Source organism: Rattus norvegicus, chromosome 2 (genome assembly GCF_036323735.1).
Source record: "Rattus norvegicus strain BN/NHsdMcwi chromosome 2, GRCr8, whole genome shotgun sequence".
Classification (NCBI taxonomy): Eukaryota; Metazoa; Chordata; class Mammalia; order Rodentia; family Muridae; genus Rattus; species Rattus norvegicus.
Window position 1 is genome coordinate 221,224,306 of NC_086020.1, and position 17,070 is coordinate 221,241,375.

General features: G+C 45.8%; 1 protein-coding gene across 11 annotated transcripts in view; it reads right to left on the minus strand.

Annotated features, from left to right (window-relative positions):
- Window positions 1-12,591: 12,591 nt before the first annotated feature.
- Window positions 12,592-17,070, minus strand: part of Sec24b (SEC24 homolog B, COPII coat complex component) — a 70,090-nt gene continuing 65,611 nt past the window's right edge. For 10 of the 11 annotated variants that reach the window (XM_063281665.1, XM_039102107.2, XM_008761458.3 and 7 more), the window contains 2 exons: window positions 13,983-14,086; window positions 12,592-13,824 (listed from right to left, as the gene is read on the minus strand). In XM_063281665.1, the coding sequence (XP_063137735.1) occupies window positions 13,710-13,824; window positions 13,983-14,086 (219 nt within the window). In that variant the 3' untranslated portion in view covers window positions 12,592-13,709. The remainder of the gene's footprint in view (window positions 13,825-13,982; window positions 14,087-17,070) is intronic. The other variant, NM_001106474.1, reaches the window with a different exon arrangement.

Genomic DNA, 17,070 nt, shown 5'->3' on the forward strand with positions numbered 1-17,070 from the left:
TCCCCCGTCCCCCCTACGCCCGCCCCCACACACACTGGTGCCTTTACTTACACAGGGAGAGCCAGGGCCCTGAGGAACGGACTTAAGGGATCTGGTAGCAGGAAGGTACCTGGAAAATGAGCTCCTTTGCCCAACAGGGAAGAGGAAGAAAAATGAGTTTCCACCTCCAGGTGGGCTCCAAGGCTTAGTATGAGCCTCCCCGAGGCCTCAGCCCACAGAAAAGTCAGCCCAAGACTCTAGGTGCTCCTGAAGTTTGTAGCTCGTTACAGGCTGGTCCAAATCCAGACACTGGGAAATTTTCTTCCATAGCAGAACTGGCCTCTCTTTGGGGACAGATGAAAGGACCCTGCTCCCCCAGGGGCAGGAGTTAAGCATTGCGAAATCACTGTAAAAACCGCTATTAGTGTTAACGATCAGTCCTGTAGGCTCGCATTGTAAGCACTCTGCATGCTCGATGCTCATGCTTGCTTTCCTGTAAATGGCAAACATGTGGGGGTGGGGAGGCAATTTGGCTTCCTAATTGGCAGCGGTTAGGCTTCCCTTGGTTCCTGGTTACCTTGAGCCAAAGAACTGTCAATCAAACACTCTGCCACTCTGAATATGGCACAGATGCCTCGAGGGAACTACAGGATGGTGTTCAGAGCTGTTTGCTACAGCTCCTGAGGATCCAACTCCAGCCCGAAATGTTTCAGTTTACACAGGGCATTTTGCTATCCCGTGCCCTGTAACTATTTCTAACCAGCCCAGAGGAGAAGCATTTTACCTGGCAACTCAAAAGTGTTGTCATTGGTGTGAACACAAAACCATGTGTATAAGAGTGTTGCTGTGATTGGTAGGTACACTAACCCCCTTCTCTAGCCATGGGTGTTTGGCTGGGGAGGCACCATTGCTGTTTCCCCTGCTCTGGTGTGGCAGCCTTAGGTCCAAGAGAAGGTTAGGTCCGAGGTAATGATGTACTTTAATCCCAGCAATCGGGAGGACTTTAGTTTGTAAGTTCAAGGCCAGCCTAGTCTCCATAATAAATTCCAAGCTAGTTGGAGCTACATAGTAAGACCCTGTCCCAAAAATTAAAAAAAGAAAAAGAAAAAAAGTGTTCTATACAATTTTCTTAGAGTTTCTATTGATGAAATAAAACAGCATGTCCAAAAGAAAGTTGGGAGGGAAAGGGGTTTGTTTTGGGGTATGGGGGGTGCATATAATTCCAAGTTATAGTCCATTACTGAAGAAAGTCAAGACAGAAATTCAGACAGAAATAAACCTGAAGGCAGGAGCTGATACAGGGGCATGAAGGGGTGCTGCCTTCTGGCTTGCTCACCATGGCTTGCTCAGCCTGATTTCTTATAGGATCCAGGACCACCAGTCCAGGGTTGGAGCCACTTACAACAGTTTGGGCCCTCTTACTTCATTCATTAATTAAGAAGGTGCCCCACAGGTCTGACTACAGTCTGAGCTTATGGAGGCACTGTCTCAGTTGAGGTTCCCCCCTTTCAGGTGACTTTAGCTTGGGCCAAGTTGACATAGGACTACCCAGCACAGGAATGTTTTTTTCTTGTCAACTTGTGTAGAGTAGGCAGAGCTGGTTATACAAAACAAAACAAAACAAAACAAAACAAAACAAAACAAAACAAAACAGAAGGCAGAGACAAGAAGCAGTGGAGTCAACAGTGGCAGTCACCAAGCCAGGGCAGCATGCTGAGCATCAGAAGCAGCGGGACAACCAACTGCTTTGACAAACCGGAGGGCATAGAGCTGTGGAGGACACCGCACAGACCGAGCCACAGAGGAGGAGGGACCGAAAGTTGCACTGACTCGAGGCAGAACTGGAACCTGCAGGAACTGGTGACCCAGACCCGCAGAAGGGAAGAGCTGGATGTTAGGCCAAGCTATAAAAGAATTACAGCTGCAGATATGCAAAAGCAAAAAGATATGTGGTGTTCCTGAGAGAGCCACAAGAGCCGGGGCAGCTCTTGCTGCAAGGGCCCGCCGAGATGGGTCAGCAGTTAAGAGCCCCTTGCAGGGGATTCAAGTTCTATTCCCAAACTACCAGTCTCCCCAGTTCCAAGGAATCTGACACCCTCCGACACCCGTGAGTACCTGACAGACACACAAGGGAAACACTTGCACACACAAAAAAGAATTAATCTAAAAAATAACTTAAAGACATGCTTCAAAATGTCATTAATCATAGGGGACCTCAAAAATATCAACAACTGGAGGAGCTGATGTTTGGGCTCTGAGACTGTTTGTTTATAAAAAAAAAAGTAAAAACAAGATATTCATGAATAAATCAAGGGCTAGACTTGGTAGCTCATGCCTATAATCCCAGGACTTGGGAGGCAGAGGCAGGAGGACCACCACAAGCCTGAAGCCAGTCTCAAATGCATAGGGATTTTGAGGCGATCCAGGGCTACCTAGTGAGACCCTGTTACAAAACAAACAAGACAAATGGTGGTGCACACCTTTAGTTAGAGTGAAGAAATAAAGTTTCAAAGTTTCATACATGTGAGAAACAAAGTTATAAAAACGAGGTTTTGAGAAAGACATCTGGTGGTCAGGATGCCTATGACAAACTTGTGACATTTCTGAGAGATACATCTGATTCTGACTGAGCTAATTAAGACAAAACAAAAAACAAAAAAAAAAAAAAAAAAAAAAAAAAAAACGACTGTTCTCAGAAAGACCCCCTACCCCTCCCTGTGGTAAATTCTGAGAACAACTGCAAGATGTCATCCTGACCTTGCCCGACCACCCAGTTCTTCCCTGCCTCTAAGGGATGTGCCAACTTAGCCCTTTCCCAGTGATTCTCCAAGGCCAGGTGTAGGGCTGGAAGAAGAAAGTGACTGACTAAGCCAAGAACAGCCCCTCCAGCAGGCCAGCCAATACCTGACCAGATCCTTTGTCCTGTGTATCACCAGTGAGAATGGGCCAGCTAACCCTGTTGCTGAAGTCTGCCTTCTGTAACAAATAAAAGTTGTGTGCTTTTTGGGTTTGGGGTTGCCTCTCCCTGTGTGGATGAGCAACCCCACATACGTGGAATAAAAAAACCTCATGCTATTGCAGCGGTCACTTTGTCAATCTGTGCTCTGTGGGTTGTGCTCCTGAGGTAAGGCCACTATGGGGTCTTACAACAAGAGCAACCAGGAGACAGAGACAGAATCTCTGAGTTGGAAGCCAACCTTGTCTACAGAGAGAGTTCCAGGACAGCTAGGGCTGCACAGAGAAAACCTCTCACAAAACCAAAAAGAAAGAAGGAAAAAGAAAGAAAGAATTACTGTAAGATCCCCAGTACACATGAAGCCAGAGTTTGGATCTAGCATTTAGGTCTAGAATTACATCACTTTTGACTCCAAGATTTTATAACCTTAATCTGATACTTCTGTCTTTGGCTCTCAGCTGACGACTCCCCTTCTCACAGCCACAGATGTCACAGACCTCTAGTCACAGATCAGGGTGAAGTGACAAAAGAAATATGCTGTGCAAATCTCAAGCTCGAAAGTTTGAAACTTTGCACATCATGAAACTTTGCATGACTTGTGTGCATATACATGTGCATGCATGAGTACACACGTGCACATGTAGCCATGCCTACGAAGGCCAGGTGTCAACCTCTGGTGTTACATTTTAGGAGCTGTCCGCCTTGGTTTTTAAGATAGAGACTCTCATGGGAGCCTGGTGCTCACTGATTACGGTAGGCTGGCTGGCTGGCCAAGAAGTCCCAGAGATCTTCCTGTCTCTACCTCTCCAGCACTAGGAATACAAGCTTGTACCACCATGCCAGCTTTTTATCATGAATGGTGGGGACTGGCACAGAACTGATAGGCCATCTCTATAGCATTTGGTTTTGATTCTGAAAAATACCACCTTAGTACTTGGGAAGCTGAGGCAGGAAGAGTATCACTAAGGAGGTTGGCCAGGAGTCCCTGTGAGCCTGAGTTCAAGATCTGTCTGGACCACAGTGAATTTCAACCCAACATAAGCTGAGCTGTACAACTCGGTGTCAAAAAAACCCAAAAAACAAAACTCCAATCAGAGAGAGAGAGGGGGGGGGGGGAGAGAGAGAGAGAGAGAGAGAGAGAGAGAGAGAGAGAGCGAGCCAGGTACAGTGAAAGCCCCACCATTGTGGCTCTCCAGGAGCGCCAGCCTTTGAATCTGATAGCCTGTAGACACAGTAGACTCAAATGGCTTGGTACTTTCTGAAGCACATGGTGGTAAGTGCCATTAACAAACAGACTGACCAAACAGGAGATCAGGCAGCAGTGACAGCAGAAAAATAAAGTTTGTTTTGTTTCTGGGTCAAGTGGGTAAGAATTTCAGTGACCATAGAGACTGGTTGGTCATCACGAGGGCAAAGCGAAGGCTCAGCCAACAGACGAGGATCCAGACGGTCGGTTTGGCCGAACAGCTGCTTTCTGCGTTGTGAGATGATGTCACCACCGCCAGACGCTGTAGGAGAAACTTTGCACACACCTTCCACACAGTCCTCAGGAAACTCAAACCAAAGAACGAGGGTTACATCATGCAGGGATAAGACTAAGGTCTTCGGTGGGACTTTGTCCAGGCCAATACAGCAAGCAAAGGGACCATCGTGTGGCAGGTGTGGAACCAGGACTGCTTTTGTTTTTGTCCTTCTCCTCAGGAGCACAGTTCCTTCCCTTATCCCTCCTCAGGCTGAGTTCCAGTGAGCACCGCTCAACCTTCTTCACCTGGGGGAAATTCTACACTCAGCTCCTGAAAGGCTGCAACCGAATCCCGTCCGTGTTTTGTTCTTTCATGGGGTTGTGCGGCCTCGTTAACTTTCAGTGTCAAACATGGAAGTCTTAAAAGGCACTCTGAAACCTCTATACCTGAGGTGGTTCTCCCTGCTGCTTCACAGTAGCAAATCAATTTCTCTTCAGAACCAGTAGCCATTTCCTCCTGCTTGTTCGTCTGAGGAGCTCCCAATGGCCAGAAAGCAGCCGTGACTTCTGATTCTGTGGGGAGTAAAACGCTACAGCTTGGTGAATGTAGGTTAAGACGGAAGGCTCACGTTGAGCACTGGCTATAGGCCAATGTCAGCCCATGGTACATTGTGATTGCTCTCCCAACCACTTCTAACTGAATCCTCAGAAGGATGCTCCACCTGTCCATCAGGGCAGCTGCTTTTTAGGGTGACAGGCTGTGGTAAGTTTCCACTGCCATGTTTCTTATGCAACCAGTCCCTTGATCAGGAGCAAGGCTGTGAAGGCAGAAACATGGGCAGAGTAGACAACTCCATGTCCACACCATGTGTGAATTTCGTGGAAGAAAAACTGCTCTACGATCAGCCTGTAACTAGGCAGCTACCTGCTTCTCTAGGGAACGATTCCACACTGAGGCACCAAAGCTGGTTCCGAAGGGTAGGCTAGAATACAGTGGTAACAGCCAGCTGGGCTCTGGAGGAGGAGAGCCAGCATGTGTCACACAGTTTCTGTCCTCACAGATGAGACAACTTTGTACACAAGTCCGTGAGCAAACACTGGACTGGCACCTGGGGCTCCTGAGGCATCACGAGTTCCTGTGGGTCTGGCAGGTCCACCCCTGTCACTTTGGCCCCGCAGGCTTTATCTGGAATCTGTGCAGCCTAGGACTCCAGCACTCTTGCCTCCTGCATGCCTGGAAAAGCAGCAGCATATAGGTGACACCAATTTCACATTACCTTGACGAAGAGTCATGCTGCCTTGACCCCTGGCTGCAGTGGTCACTTTGGAGTTCCTGAATACTTGATCAGAGAAAACACCTTCCTATATTGTCCTTCCTAGAATAGTGTCCTAGAAGCTCTCTTCAGGTACTTCCAAATACGTATATTTCAAATAGACTTGCTTTTGTGCATCCTGTGGCCTTCGGTGTGGACGTCTTGGCTTCAAGGCGATTCTCCTCTTACTCCACTGCAAAGTGCATAGATTCTCTTGGATGACAGTCCTCTGTCTAACAGTGACAGCCTCTTTGTCCCCACCTGCCTTAACCACAGCTTTAAACATGCTCTCCTTCCCTTGCTAAATTCTTTGAATTCCTATGCAGCAAGGCACAGATTTCTTTCCTCATTTTGAGGACCATGGTTTATGGTCCTTCCATTTTGTTCTTGAGGCAGGGCCTACTGTGTCACAGGCTAGCTTTGAACTTGCTAGATAGCTGAGAATGACCTCGAACTCCTGACCCTCTTGCCTCCACTTCCCAAGTTGCCCAATCACACACATGTGCTACTGGCTTCTTCTTCAATTGGCTACCTTAGAATTATTCCACGGAGTTTCTACAAGCATTTACTGATACCTAGTGTGGCGGTTTGAATAAAAATGGCCCCCATTGGCCCATAGGGAATGGCACCATTAAAAGGTGGAGGAAGTGTGTCTCTAGGGTCAGGCTTTGAGGTTACAAGTGCTCAAGTCACACTCGATGTGGCTGTCTCTTCCTGCCACATGCAGATCCAGATGTGGAGCTCTTGGCCCCTTCTCCAGCACCACGTCAGCCTGCACGCTGCCGTGCTTCCTACCATTACAATAATGGACTAAACCTCTGAAACGGTAAGCCATCTTTAACTAAATGTTTTCTTTTATAAGAGTTGCTGTGGTCAGGATGTCTCTTCACAGCAATAGAATTCTAAGACACTCAGTATGTGCCAGGTATGGCAAACCCTGTAATAAAAAGGGCAGCGACTGTGTTTGAGAGTGGCAATTATTACACAGCACTGCCAGGGCTGTGGTGGAGACAGCACAATAGAGCACAAACAGAAGGAAGGTCTAACCCAGGGAGGGACTGGTCAGCCAAGACTGAAGGAGGTAGTTTTCCTTTGACTGGGTTCTGAGAGACTCATTGAGCAAATCCAGGCAGAAAGGGGTCTAAAGGGCTTCAAAAAAGGAGAAGCACACTGCACTGGGCTTGGGGACAATGACAACAGATCTGACAATGCTATGAAGTTAGCTGTTTGTAGCTTAGTGCTAAGTTCTGCTTTAGCGTGCCCTTCTGCTTTCAAAGCAATTTCCACTGTCTTTGTTAGGGTTTTACTGCTATGAACAGGCACCATGACCAAGACAACTCTTGTAAGGACATTTAATAGGGGCTGGCTTATAGGTTCAGAAGTTCAGTTCATTTTTATCAAGGCAGGAACATGGCAGCATCCAGGCAGGCATGGGCAGGAGGAGCTGAAGGTTCTGTATCTTCATCTGAAGGAAGCCAGGAACAGACTGGCTCCTACGTGGCTAGAAGGAGGCTCTCAAAGCCCACCCTGAGAGTAACACACTTCCTCCAAGACCACACCTACTCCAACAAGGCCACACCTTCTAATGTTAGTCCGCGGGCCAAGCATATACAAACCATCACACACTCCAACTTTGTTCCAATCCAGTTTCTTTTTTCTTTTCTTTTCTTTTCTTTTCTTTTCTTTTCTTTTCTTTTCTTCCCTTTTCTTTTCTTTCTTTCTTTCTTCCTTCCTTCCTTCCTTCCTTTCTCTCTCTCTTTTTCTTCCTTCCTTCCTTCCTTTCTTTCTTTCTCTCTCTTTCTTTCTTTTTTTCTTCCTTCTCTTTTTTCTTCCTTCTTTCCTTGTTTTCTTCCTTCCTTCCCTCCTTCTTTGTTTTCTTCCTTCTTTTCTTCCTTCCTTCTTTTCTTTCTTTCCTTTCTCAGACTATGTCTCAAGTGATCCCCATGAATCATATTAGGGCAATTAGAATCACTGAGGTGTGTGTGTGTGTGTGTGTGTGTGTGTGTGTGTGTGTGTGTGTGTGGTTCAGATGGCTGCTTATGGGCATGCCGTTTCAGCCCTGGTTTTTCAAATCTTGGCCTTTCTTGTTGTAATGTGAAATTCATTCGTTTATTCTTTATTCCAGACTCTGAAACAACAAACATCCATTTTTAATAATTACTCGGAAGCAGGTCACAGTACCTTCCATTCCTTTCCAAGTTGCCTCCTAAATTAAATCCTAAGTTAAATCCTAATGGAGCAGGACTACAAAGGGATTGAATACCAGGGCTGCAGGGAGTTCATTAAACATTAAAACGTGGTAAATTCATTAAGGATGGGAGCGTCCTTTGAACTGGTACATATTACAACTTGCCCAAGGGTCATGTGAAATGAGTTGATTCTAGTGTTGGTGGGTCAAAGGTCAGCACAGGGCCCTCCAGGTAGGGCTAAAGTCTTTCCTTCAATTAAATTAGTATGGTTTTGTGTACTCTGTCTTGGGATGAGAACTTGGGGATATGGAAAACAGGGTAAGAAGGTCAAGAAAGATGATAAAGGTAGACTGGGGTGTAGATTATTAGTAGAGCAGAGCGTGCAGGGGGCTCAGGGTTCAACCTCTAGCAATGAGGGAGGAAGGAGGGAAGGAACCTAGGATACAGTGAATCCTCCCTTTAAGAGAGCTCAAATATAAGAAAGAACTGAGGAACATACAAAAATTGCTTCTTTTTTTTAAGAACTTAAACACACGATTATAAAACTATAGGTTATTAAGTTAAAAACCCCAGTGTTTCTATTGCCTCTTGCCAACCTGCTGTTGCCATCAGTGTCATAAGCAAAGTAAAGGTTAGGCTATACATACTTGGGTGTTTTGTTTTGGATTTGGTTTTTACAATGTCATGATTATTTCATTTCTGAGCTATCTTAAAACCTTATTGTAGAACACCAGAAAAATAAAGTATAAAATGTGCACATAAATGTCACCACACAGCAATCAAAGTAATCCACAGCAATGGAATGGGTTCTCAAGGTAAGGTAATCATATTCGCCACAAAGCAAAGATTACAACAGAAACCACGGCCCCTCCCAGCAGGGCTGCTCTAAGGGGATGTCCAGACCGACTGTCAGCTGCTGGGGAACCTACATGTGGGATGGGACCTGCATATGTGCTTCTGGGAAATCTTCAAAATTAGTAATCTTCTACAGGAAACAGGATTTTGTGAATAGCTGTCCCAGTAGAAATCCTCATAAAATATCGACTACCATTTGTGCACACAGCTTTTTTTTTTCTTCTTCATTAAGTCAGACTCAGAATAGCAAATATATTTCCTCTCATATGCAGAACCTAAGCGCACAGTCCTAACAAGACATTAAATGGTATATGGTGAGAGAGAGAGTGAAAAAACAAAAAACATATTTACTCCTATCTTAAAAGTTTTACGGGTTGGGGATTTAGCTCAGTGGTAGAGCGCTTGCCTAGGAAGCGCAAGGCCCTGGGTTCGGTCCCCAGCTCCGAAAAAAAGAACCAAAAAAAAAAAAAAAAAAAGTTTTACTATTTGAGACAGGGTTTTAGTATGTGCCACTGGCTGACCTGGAACTCAATATATAAACCAGGCTGGACTTGAACTCAAAGACCCACCTGCCTCTGCCTGCACAGCTGGGATTAAAAGTGTGTACTAACTACAATGTCCAGTATATTTATTCTCATAAGTGAAATCTAGATTTCAATGTGTGTATGTATGTGTGCATGTGCGTTCGGAAGGAGTGGGGCTGACGTGGGACTCTGGAGGGAGGATCTGTGTGTGGGAGGATGGGGAGCCAAGTGAAGGAGTAAAAATAAGCAAGGTACAATGAGATATATTATTATGTCACAATGAACGCTGTTATTTTGTGTGCTAGCTAAAAACCCCAATAACATGTGGGGAGCAGGGGCTGTGGAAGGGTTCAGTGAACACAGGACTTGCCACTAAGTTCGACTACCTGACTTGATCTACAGAGCCCACATGGCAGGAGAGAACTACAAGTTGCCCTCTAACCTCCACTAGTGTGACTCTGAATAAACATTGAATCCTAAAAATCCCCAAAGACCAATTTCTAGGGATCTGTGGTAACTCACTTAGGAGTGTTCTAGCTGGCCTCACTGCTGCTGTGATAAAGCACTGACCAAGGGTGACAAGGGGGAGGGAAGCATATGTCAGGCTTGTAGGTTCCCTGGAGGCCGGAAACTGAAGCAAAGCCCGCAGTGGAAAAGCTGCTCACAGCACCCAGCTTTTTTTTTTTTTTATTTCCGGAGCTGGGGACCGAACCCAGGGCCTTGCGCTTCCTAGGCAAGCGCTCTACCACTGAGCTAAATCCCCAACCCCCAGCTTTTTTATTCAACCCAGAACCACCTGTCCAGGGTGGTACTGTCCAGAAGGGCGGGGCCTTCACACATCAATCCTTAATCAAGAAAATGCCACAACAGGCCTACCTACAAGCCAATCCAATGAAAGTAGTTCCTTAGGTGAGGGTCCATCTTACCAGGTAGGTCTAGTTTAAGTTGACAGACTAGCTAGTACAAGTGGTTACAGGCTAGGAAGTAACGTTCATTGATCTACACAATGAACCTCTGTAAGTGTACATGTGTCTTATCAGAGGGCACTAGCGCTGTGTCCCCTCAGTCATGGCTACCTCTCCTCCTAAACCCTGTGTGCCCTCAGTCATGGCTACCTCTCCTCCTAAACCCTGTGTGCCCTCAGTCATGGCTACCTCTCCTCCTAAACCCTGTGTCCCCTCAGTCATGGCTACCTCTCCTAAGGCCACTTGAACATATGCGCTTGCCTACTTCTTACAAGTATCATGAGGTGGCAGGAAGGGTGATGCCCAATTTTCTGGTAGGCATTATTATCCCTGAATTTGGAGATCAAAGGAGAATGAATCATAAAGTTTTTTTCTCATGTGCCAAACCAAGATTGAAAGTTTCCCTAAATTTTTACATTTGCATGTGTTGTGTCCCGTATGCATGCTGTGGGAGTTGGTCTCCTCCTTTGAACAGAAGCCCAAGGGCTGAATTCAGGCTATCGGGATTAGCAGCAAGCCCCTTTACCTACTAAGCCATCTCGCTGGCCCCTTTTGTCACCGCTCACCCCTATTTTTGGTTACTTGTGTCTGGATAATAAAGTTTAATGTTAAACTTTTTTTGCAACTAAGTTTTCATCTTTTCCTGTTTTCAAAAGTATTTTTAGTGGAAATACATGTCAAATAGCCTCATGGCTTCCTTAAGATACCAATTTTCCCATCTGTGTATTTTCTGGTCTCATGACTAAAATAGTCACATCCTTAAATAACTATCAAACACTGCCTGGGAGAACTCAGTGGGTAGACTGTTCCCCTAACACGCACGAAGGCCTAGGTTCCATTCACAGCACTCTATACTATCAGGCAGCAAGGTGCACCTGTAATCTTAGCACTCGGTGAAGACATGGGGTCAGAAATTCAAGGTTACATCCCCACCAGCTACATAGTTAACTTCATGACCAATCTGAAACATAAAAGACCCTATCTCAAAACAAAACCAAGTCAAAACAGATGCCTGATGCTATTTGACACATACATATATACTAATGTATACGCTCATAAACACAGCATGTGGTTCTGGTCAGGCGCTTGCCCAATGGTGTACACCTGGCTTGGCGAAGAAGTGTCAGATGAACATATAATAAACTTCTCCCTGGAATTCCATTCCTTCCCCAGCATCAACACTTTGAGAACTGTCTCCCCACCCCGCTCCACCCCTTTTTTCGAGTTGGTACTAATGCAGCCCAGGCTGGTCTAGAACTTACTATGTCACCTAGGATCACCTTGAATTCTCGATTCTCTTGCCTCCATGTCTCAGGTGCTGGGACTACAGCTGCACACCCAGCTTTGGAATCTAGACAGTGTCTGTCTGTCTGTCAGACGTGCTACATACCAACGGATAATTCAGTCTCCTAGTTTCTGGGAAGGCACTGGGCACTTTCCTGCTTCTCTGCTGATATTCTGGAGTCTTCCAGAAGAATCGAGTGCAATCCAAAGGTACTTTTCAGACTCACTGGCTCTCCCCCAAATACTCACTGGGCTCTTGCCATTCAGAAGGGCCTTCTGTTCCCACCAAGGTGCTGTCCCCTGCCACACCCAGCTCTGCCTGCCACACAGATAAGACAGGGTTGCCGTCTTCTCACCTCACACTGTAAGCACCCTGGGCATCAGCTTGTGGCACACAATGATGGCACTAGACCAGTGAGAGGGCTCAGTAAAGGGCTTGATGGCTGGAGTGCATGGAGAGAGCTAACTTCCAGAAGACGTCCTGACCTCCACACACTTGCTCTCACTCATACACATACACAGTAATACATGATAAATAAGAATAAGAACCCAAAATAACAAAACGACAGCATTTAGTGACCTTAAGTGGCAGGAAGCTCCTGGGTGCTGACAATGGAATCCAGAGATAAACAGAGTCAAGTGGGGGCTGTGGGTGGGGAGTACGCTTGGTTTTGATTACAGCTCTGCTGAATTATGCTGAGTCATTTAAACTCTTTCATCAGAAGGGAGAGAGTGCTTTATCTCTACCTAAGGAAAAGAGGGACTCCACGGGCTGTCTCCCCGGGGCTATGGTTACTCTCAGAGAGAAAAGGCCCCACATTTACACCCAAGTATGCAACAGCGTCAGCTCGTCACCAGACCACTGCTGCCACCAAGTAAGTGCCTTCTCTTCACAGTCAGCATCACTGTCTATGCCCGACGCTGGGACCAAATAAAAGTATTTTGTTAGGAATGCAAAGCATAAACCAATAAAAGCCACAGTGCCAGGAACGTGATGTTTTCCCCCACATTTACCAACAGGAACTGTTACAGAACATAAAATAAAATTCCACTCCACAATCCAATGGATCAGCATCAGTTTTTATAGCAAATAACCTGCTGTGAATGACAGAATTCTTGATCAGAACAAAACTTTCTCAGAGTTCAATATGATAATCGTCAAGTCAATTAGAAAGGAAAGTCACATATTCTTAAAAAACTCTCATTACAAATAGGTAGGAAAAAAATCCTTAATTTAAATGAGATAAGATTATGCTTAGTCATTAAATGTATTCTGAAAATAACATGGTTTTAGAATACAAACAGTAATTTCTTGGTAGTACCACAAACCCATGACAAAATATTCATTCACTGATGAATGGAACTTGGTATTGCATTTCCTCCAAGCTGCAAATTTAAGACTCCCACTGTTTATCACCAATACCACCCAAACCAAAAACTTCTACAAACAAACGAACCACCAAACCAACTGTCAAGCAAAATATTTTTAATTAGTAGGCTGATCATAAATAAATCCACATAAAAGATTCAACAGAATTACAAAGTTTCATGTTTCTTTTGTGGACTCAACTCATAATATGCATTAGTCACCTCGTCCCTCTCTGCCAGAGCTGCCGTCTGACGATGCAGCACACGTCAGCAATTCAGTCTCAGGTACATTTTACATTTCTTTACAAATGTAACACGTATGTACATATATATATATGTCTATGGTTCATGTACTGAAACTCTATGGTCTTTACAGGGAAAATGCTGAATTCATTTAATGGACATGAGTCATCCGTATTTAAGTAAATCATACAGACGAGTACTGTGGTACCGCTCGGTGCCCCTTGGCATCTCTTGTCAGAGTTCCAGCTGGGAAATGTTAACTGTGCGATGGCTTTATCTGGCTTTAGATTGTGACATGTCATTCCATGGTCCTCAGGCCTGGGCGGGCAGAAGAGCACTGCACTGCTGCTCTCCCGGAAGTTCGCAGAAACCGACTCCATCCGCATCCACTGGCGGCTGCGTCGGCTCCCTGGTCAGCTCTGCTCTGTCTTGCTGTCTTTCCGTATCTCTGGCCTAAGCCTCAGACAGAGTGGTGTGCATCGTGTCTTCTCAGTGTCAAGTCCCCATGTGCTTCTCCGATGGACTAGCTCCTCCAGGCTGTGGAGCGCTCATCTGACGGGCTCTGTTCACCTCACTTACAAACCTGCTGCTGAACGTGAATCAGAAACTCATAGTAGGAGAGTGCGGCTTCGGTGCGGTCTTCCACCAAATGCTGGAAAAAGTCTGTTCTGGCAGGACTCTCATCTCTGAAGGGCAGAAAACAGCATTTAGCTACTGTAGATATAGATTATAGAAAAACTATGCATTGCAGACATCACTTCATGGACTTCAGGAAAATCCTGAAATGTGCTCTGAGGAGAAGCACAGGGAGGATGACGTCATAAAGAAGTTATGGAAGACTTACTTTACCACGTGAAGGACAGGGCTTAATGGTCGGCTGTCTCTGAGCCAAGTTACAAAGGATCTAGTTCTCTCTGACGGAAGTGTGTCTAGCTCTGGAAGATGTGTCTGGTAAAAGAAATATAATTAGATACACAAATACATGGCAACCCCGAGCACAGCCTCCCTCCCTCTTCAGGCTGCACTCCTTTTAGAAATGGAACAGAGCAGTGTTTAATCCCGTAAGCATGTGTGGACATACACAATTCCCACGAGCACATTCACAACGAACAGCTTTGGGGAGAAATAATTTACTGTGTCCTACACTGTGTGATTTATTTACTTAACAGCTATCCTCAACTAGCCCTCTTAAGAAGTCCTGAAAATCTTTCCCACCTCAAAGACACTGGGGTAGCAATGAATTGGGGCTTCCAGGGCTGCCAACTGCAAGCCTGCATCTGCCCCAGACCCAAGAGCAGCAGCCACATGAGTGGAACTTCAGTTGTAGAAAACAAGTGTGCTCACTGCTAGGTATATGCGTGTTTTACGTGACTACTTCTAGACAGCCCAGCGAAGCCTACACAAACTGGTATGCCACTCGTCTTAAAATTTCCTGTTTCTTCTAAGGCAATATTCAAATGGAGGCAGTCACTAAGCTCCAAATCCACCTTAAAACTGCACGTAACTTACTTGAAAAAAAAAATCACATTCCAAGAATTTAATTTTTCTTTGATTTAAAAAAAAAAAGATTTACTTATGGGGGGTGGGGCTGGAGAGATGGCTCAGTGACTGAGAGCACTGGCTGCTCTTCCAGGGGACCCAGGTTCAATTCCCAGCAACCACATGGTGGTTTACAACTGTCTGGCGCAGAAGCCCTACGTGATCCAACATCCTGTCCTGGTCTCTGTGGGCAGCAGGCAGACATCCACGGGCAGACATACACAGAGGCAAAACACACACAACATAAAATAAATAAATTAACTTAAAAGGAAAAGATCCCTCCTGTGACTAACAGGAAAAAATGGATTTACTTATGTCTATGGGTGTTTCCCCTGCATGCAGGTCTGTGCACCGTGTGCCTGCAGTGTGCCCAGGCCAGGAGAGGATGAGCCCTTCGGAATGGAGTTACAGGCGGCTGTGAACTGCTGTGTGGGAGCTGTGTCAACCTGGGTCCTCTGGAAGAGTAGTGAATTTTCAGCTGAGCTATCTCTTTAGGCCCTATCTTGGAACCACTGAATTATCATATATTTAATTCATGTCAATACTTAAACTTCTTTAAATTAAGATTTTCAGTAGTGTTTTTTGTAGATCTGTTTTTGAGACAGTCTTACTGTGTAGCCCTAGATGGCCTGGAACTCACTATATAGACCAGGCTTGCACTGAGCTCACAGAGGTCTGCCTGTTTCTGCCTCTCCTGTGCTGGGATTAAAGGTCTTTCTCTACCATTACCATACCATACCATTCATTCATTCATTCATTCATTCATTCATTCAGGTGCTTTTTTATTTTGGGTGGCCTTAACCTCCTGATCTTCTTTCACCTAACTCTCAAATGCTGGAATTATAGGTGGACACTACCACACCTGGCTCAAGAAAGACAAAAATGAAAGAAGAAATCTCCACACTTCAATAATCCTGACACACAGAACCACACTCTGAGGGAATCATCGTCATGGTACCTGTGAGCCTAAGTCCTGGCAACCCTAATGCTTTTAAGGCTAACCTCAAGGAAACAACCCACTCTGTGAAACCTACTGTGCACAACAGTGAGCTGTCCACTCTACAGGCCCCGAACCCTGCATAAATGGCTCATGAGAAAAGACCAAGCATTTCCCCTTAACTTCTGCACACACATCCCACCCCTCAGGCACCCCATCCTCCCTCTGGGAGCTTGCCTACCGGCTGTCCTTGAAGCATATTTTAATGAATCCTTTCTCTGTCCATGTACCTGACAATAAATTTACTGTCACATCAGCGCCTTCTAGACTCTGTCTCAGAGATGGTGAAAGGCCAAGTACTGTGTAACTCCATTAATATGACTTCTCAAGAACAGGTAAAATCATAACTAAAATGCAGACTGACAGTTGCCAGGGAGGACGGGTAACTGGACAGAAAGGTTTTCTTTCTTGAGAGTGATGGAAATGTTCTAAATTAGACAGTGGTGCTGGGGAGGCGGGATAGAGTGAACTGAGGGAAGACAGAGGCCGGGAGCCTGGGAATGTCTCCTGTCAGTTGGGAGTCAAGGTAACAACACAAACCAACAAAACCTGCTGAGGAGACTAAGCTAGGCCCTGTGGCTGACTCCCACAACCCTCACGCTCAGGAGACTGAGGTGGGAGGACTGCTGAGATCCAGGGCCAGGCTGGAGTGTGCAGGGAGTTCCAGGACAGCTGAGCCACATGCAGAGATCTGCTCCCCAAAACAGCAGCAGCAATAGCAACAACAACTCCAAAACCCCAAAACAAACCAAACAGCCCCCTCAAACAAAAAACAAGAAAACAAGACAAGAGGATCACCTAAGACACCTAAGACAGATCCGATCTCCTGACAGCAGTTATTACAAGTATGGACGTCTGAGTACTGTAAGACAGGCTTAATGGCCATTCCTCTTTGGAGGTTCGAGCACACATCCCTTTGAGAGGGTCACACAAGAGGGTGGACTCCGTGTACAGACAAAACATGTCTAGGATTCTGTGACACAGAACAGCAATGAGCCTTTCACTCTGCTGGACTAAGTTTTCATCTTATTTTCTAGCGTCTGTCACCAACAACCCTACAGTCTCATGTGTAGGAGATGCTCCTTAGAAATCCTCTAAATAGCATGACTTCCACAGCTTCTAGCTAGTGTGGAGGTGCACTGCTGCGCTGACCACTAGCCCACACCTGCAGGCAAGCTCCTCCCTCTGCAGCCCTCTCCTCGCCTCGTGCTCACACTGACAACCCTGTTAAGGCCTCCTCTTGCTAAACTCCCAAATCTGTTTACACCAACCTATCCTGACGTGTGTGTGTGTGTGTGTGTGTGTGTGTGTGTGTGTGTGTGTGTGTGTGTGTGTGTGAGAGAGAGAGAGAGAGAGAGCGAGAGAGAGAGAGAGAAACAGAGAGGGAGACACTAAA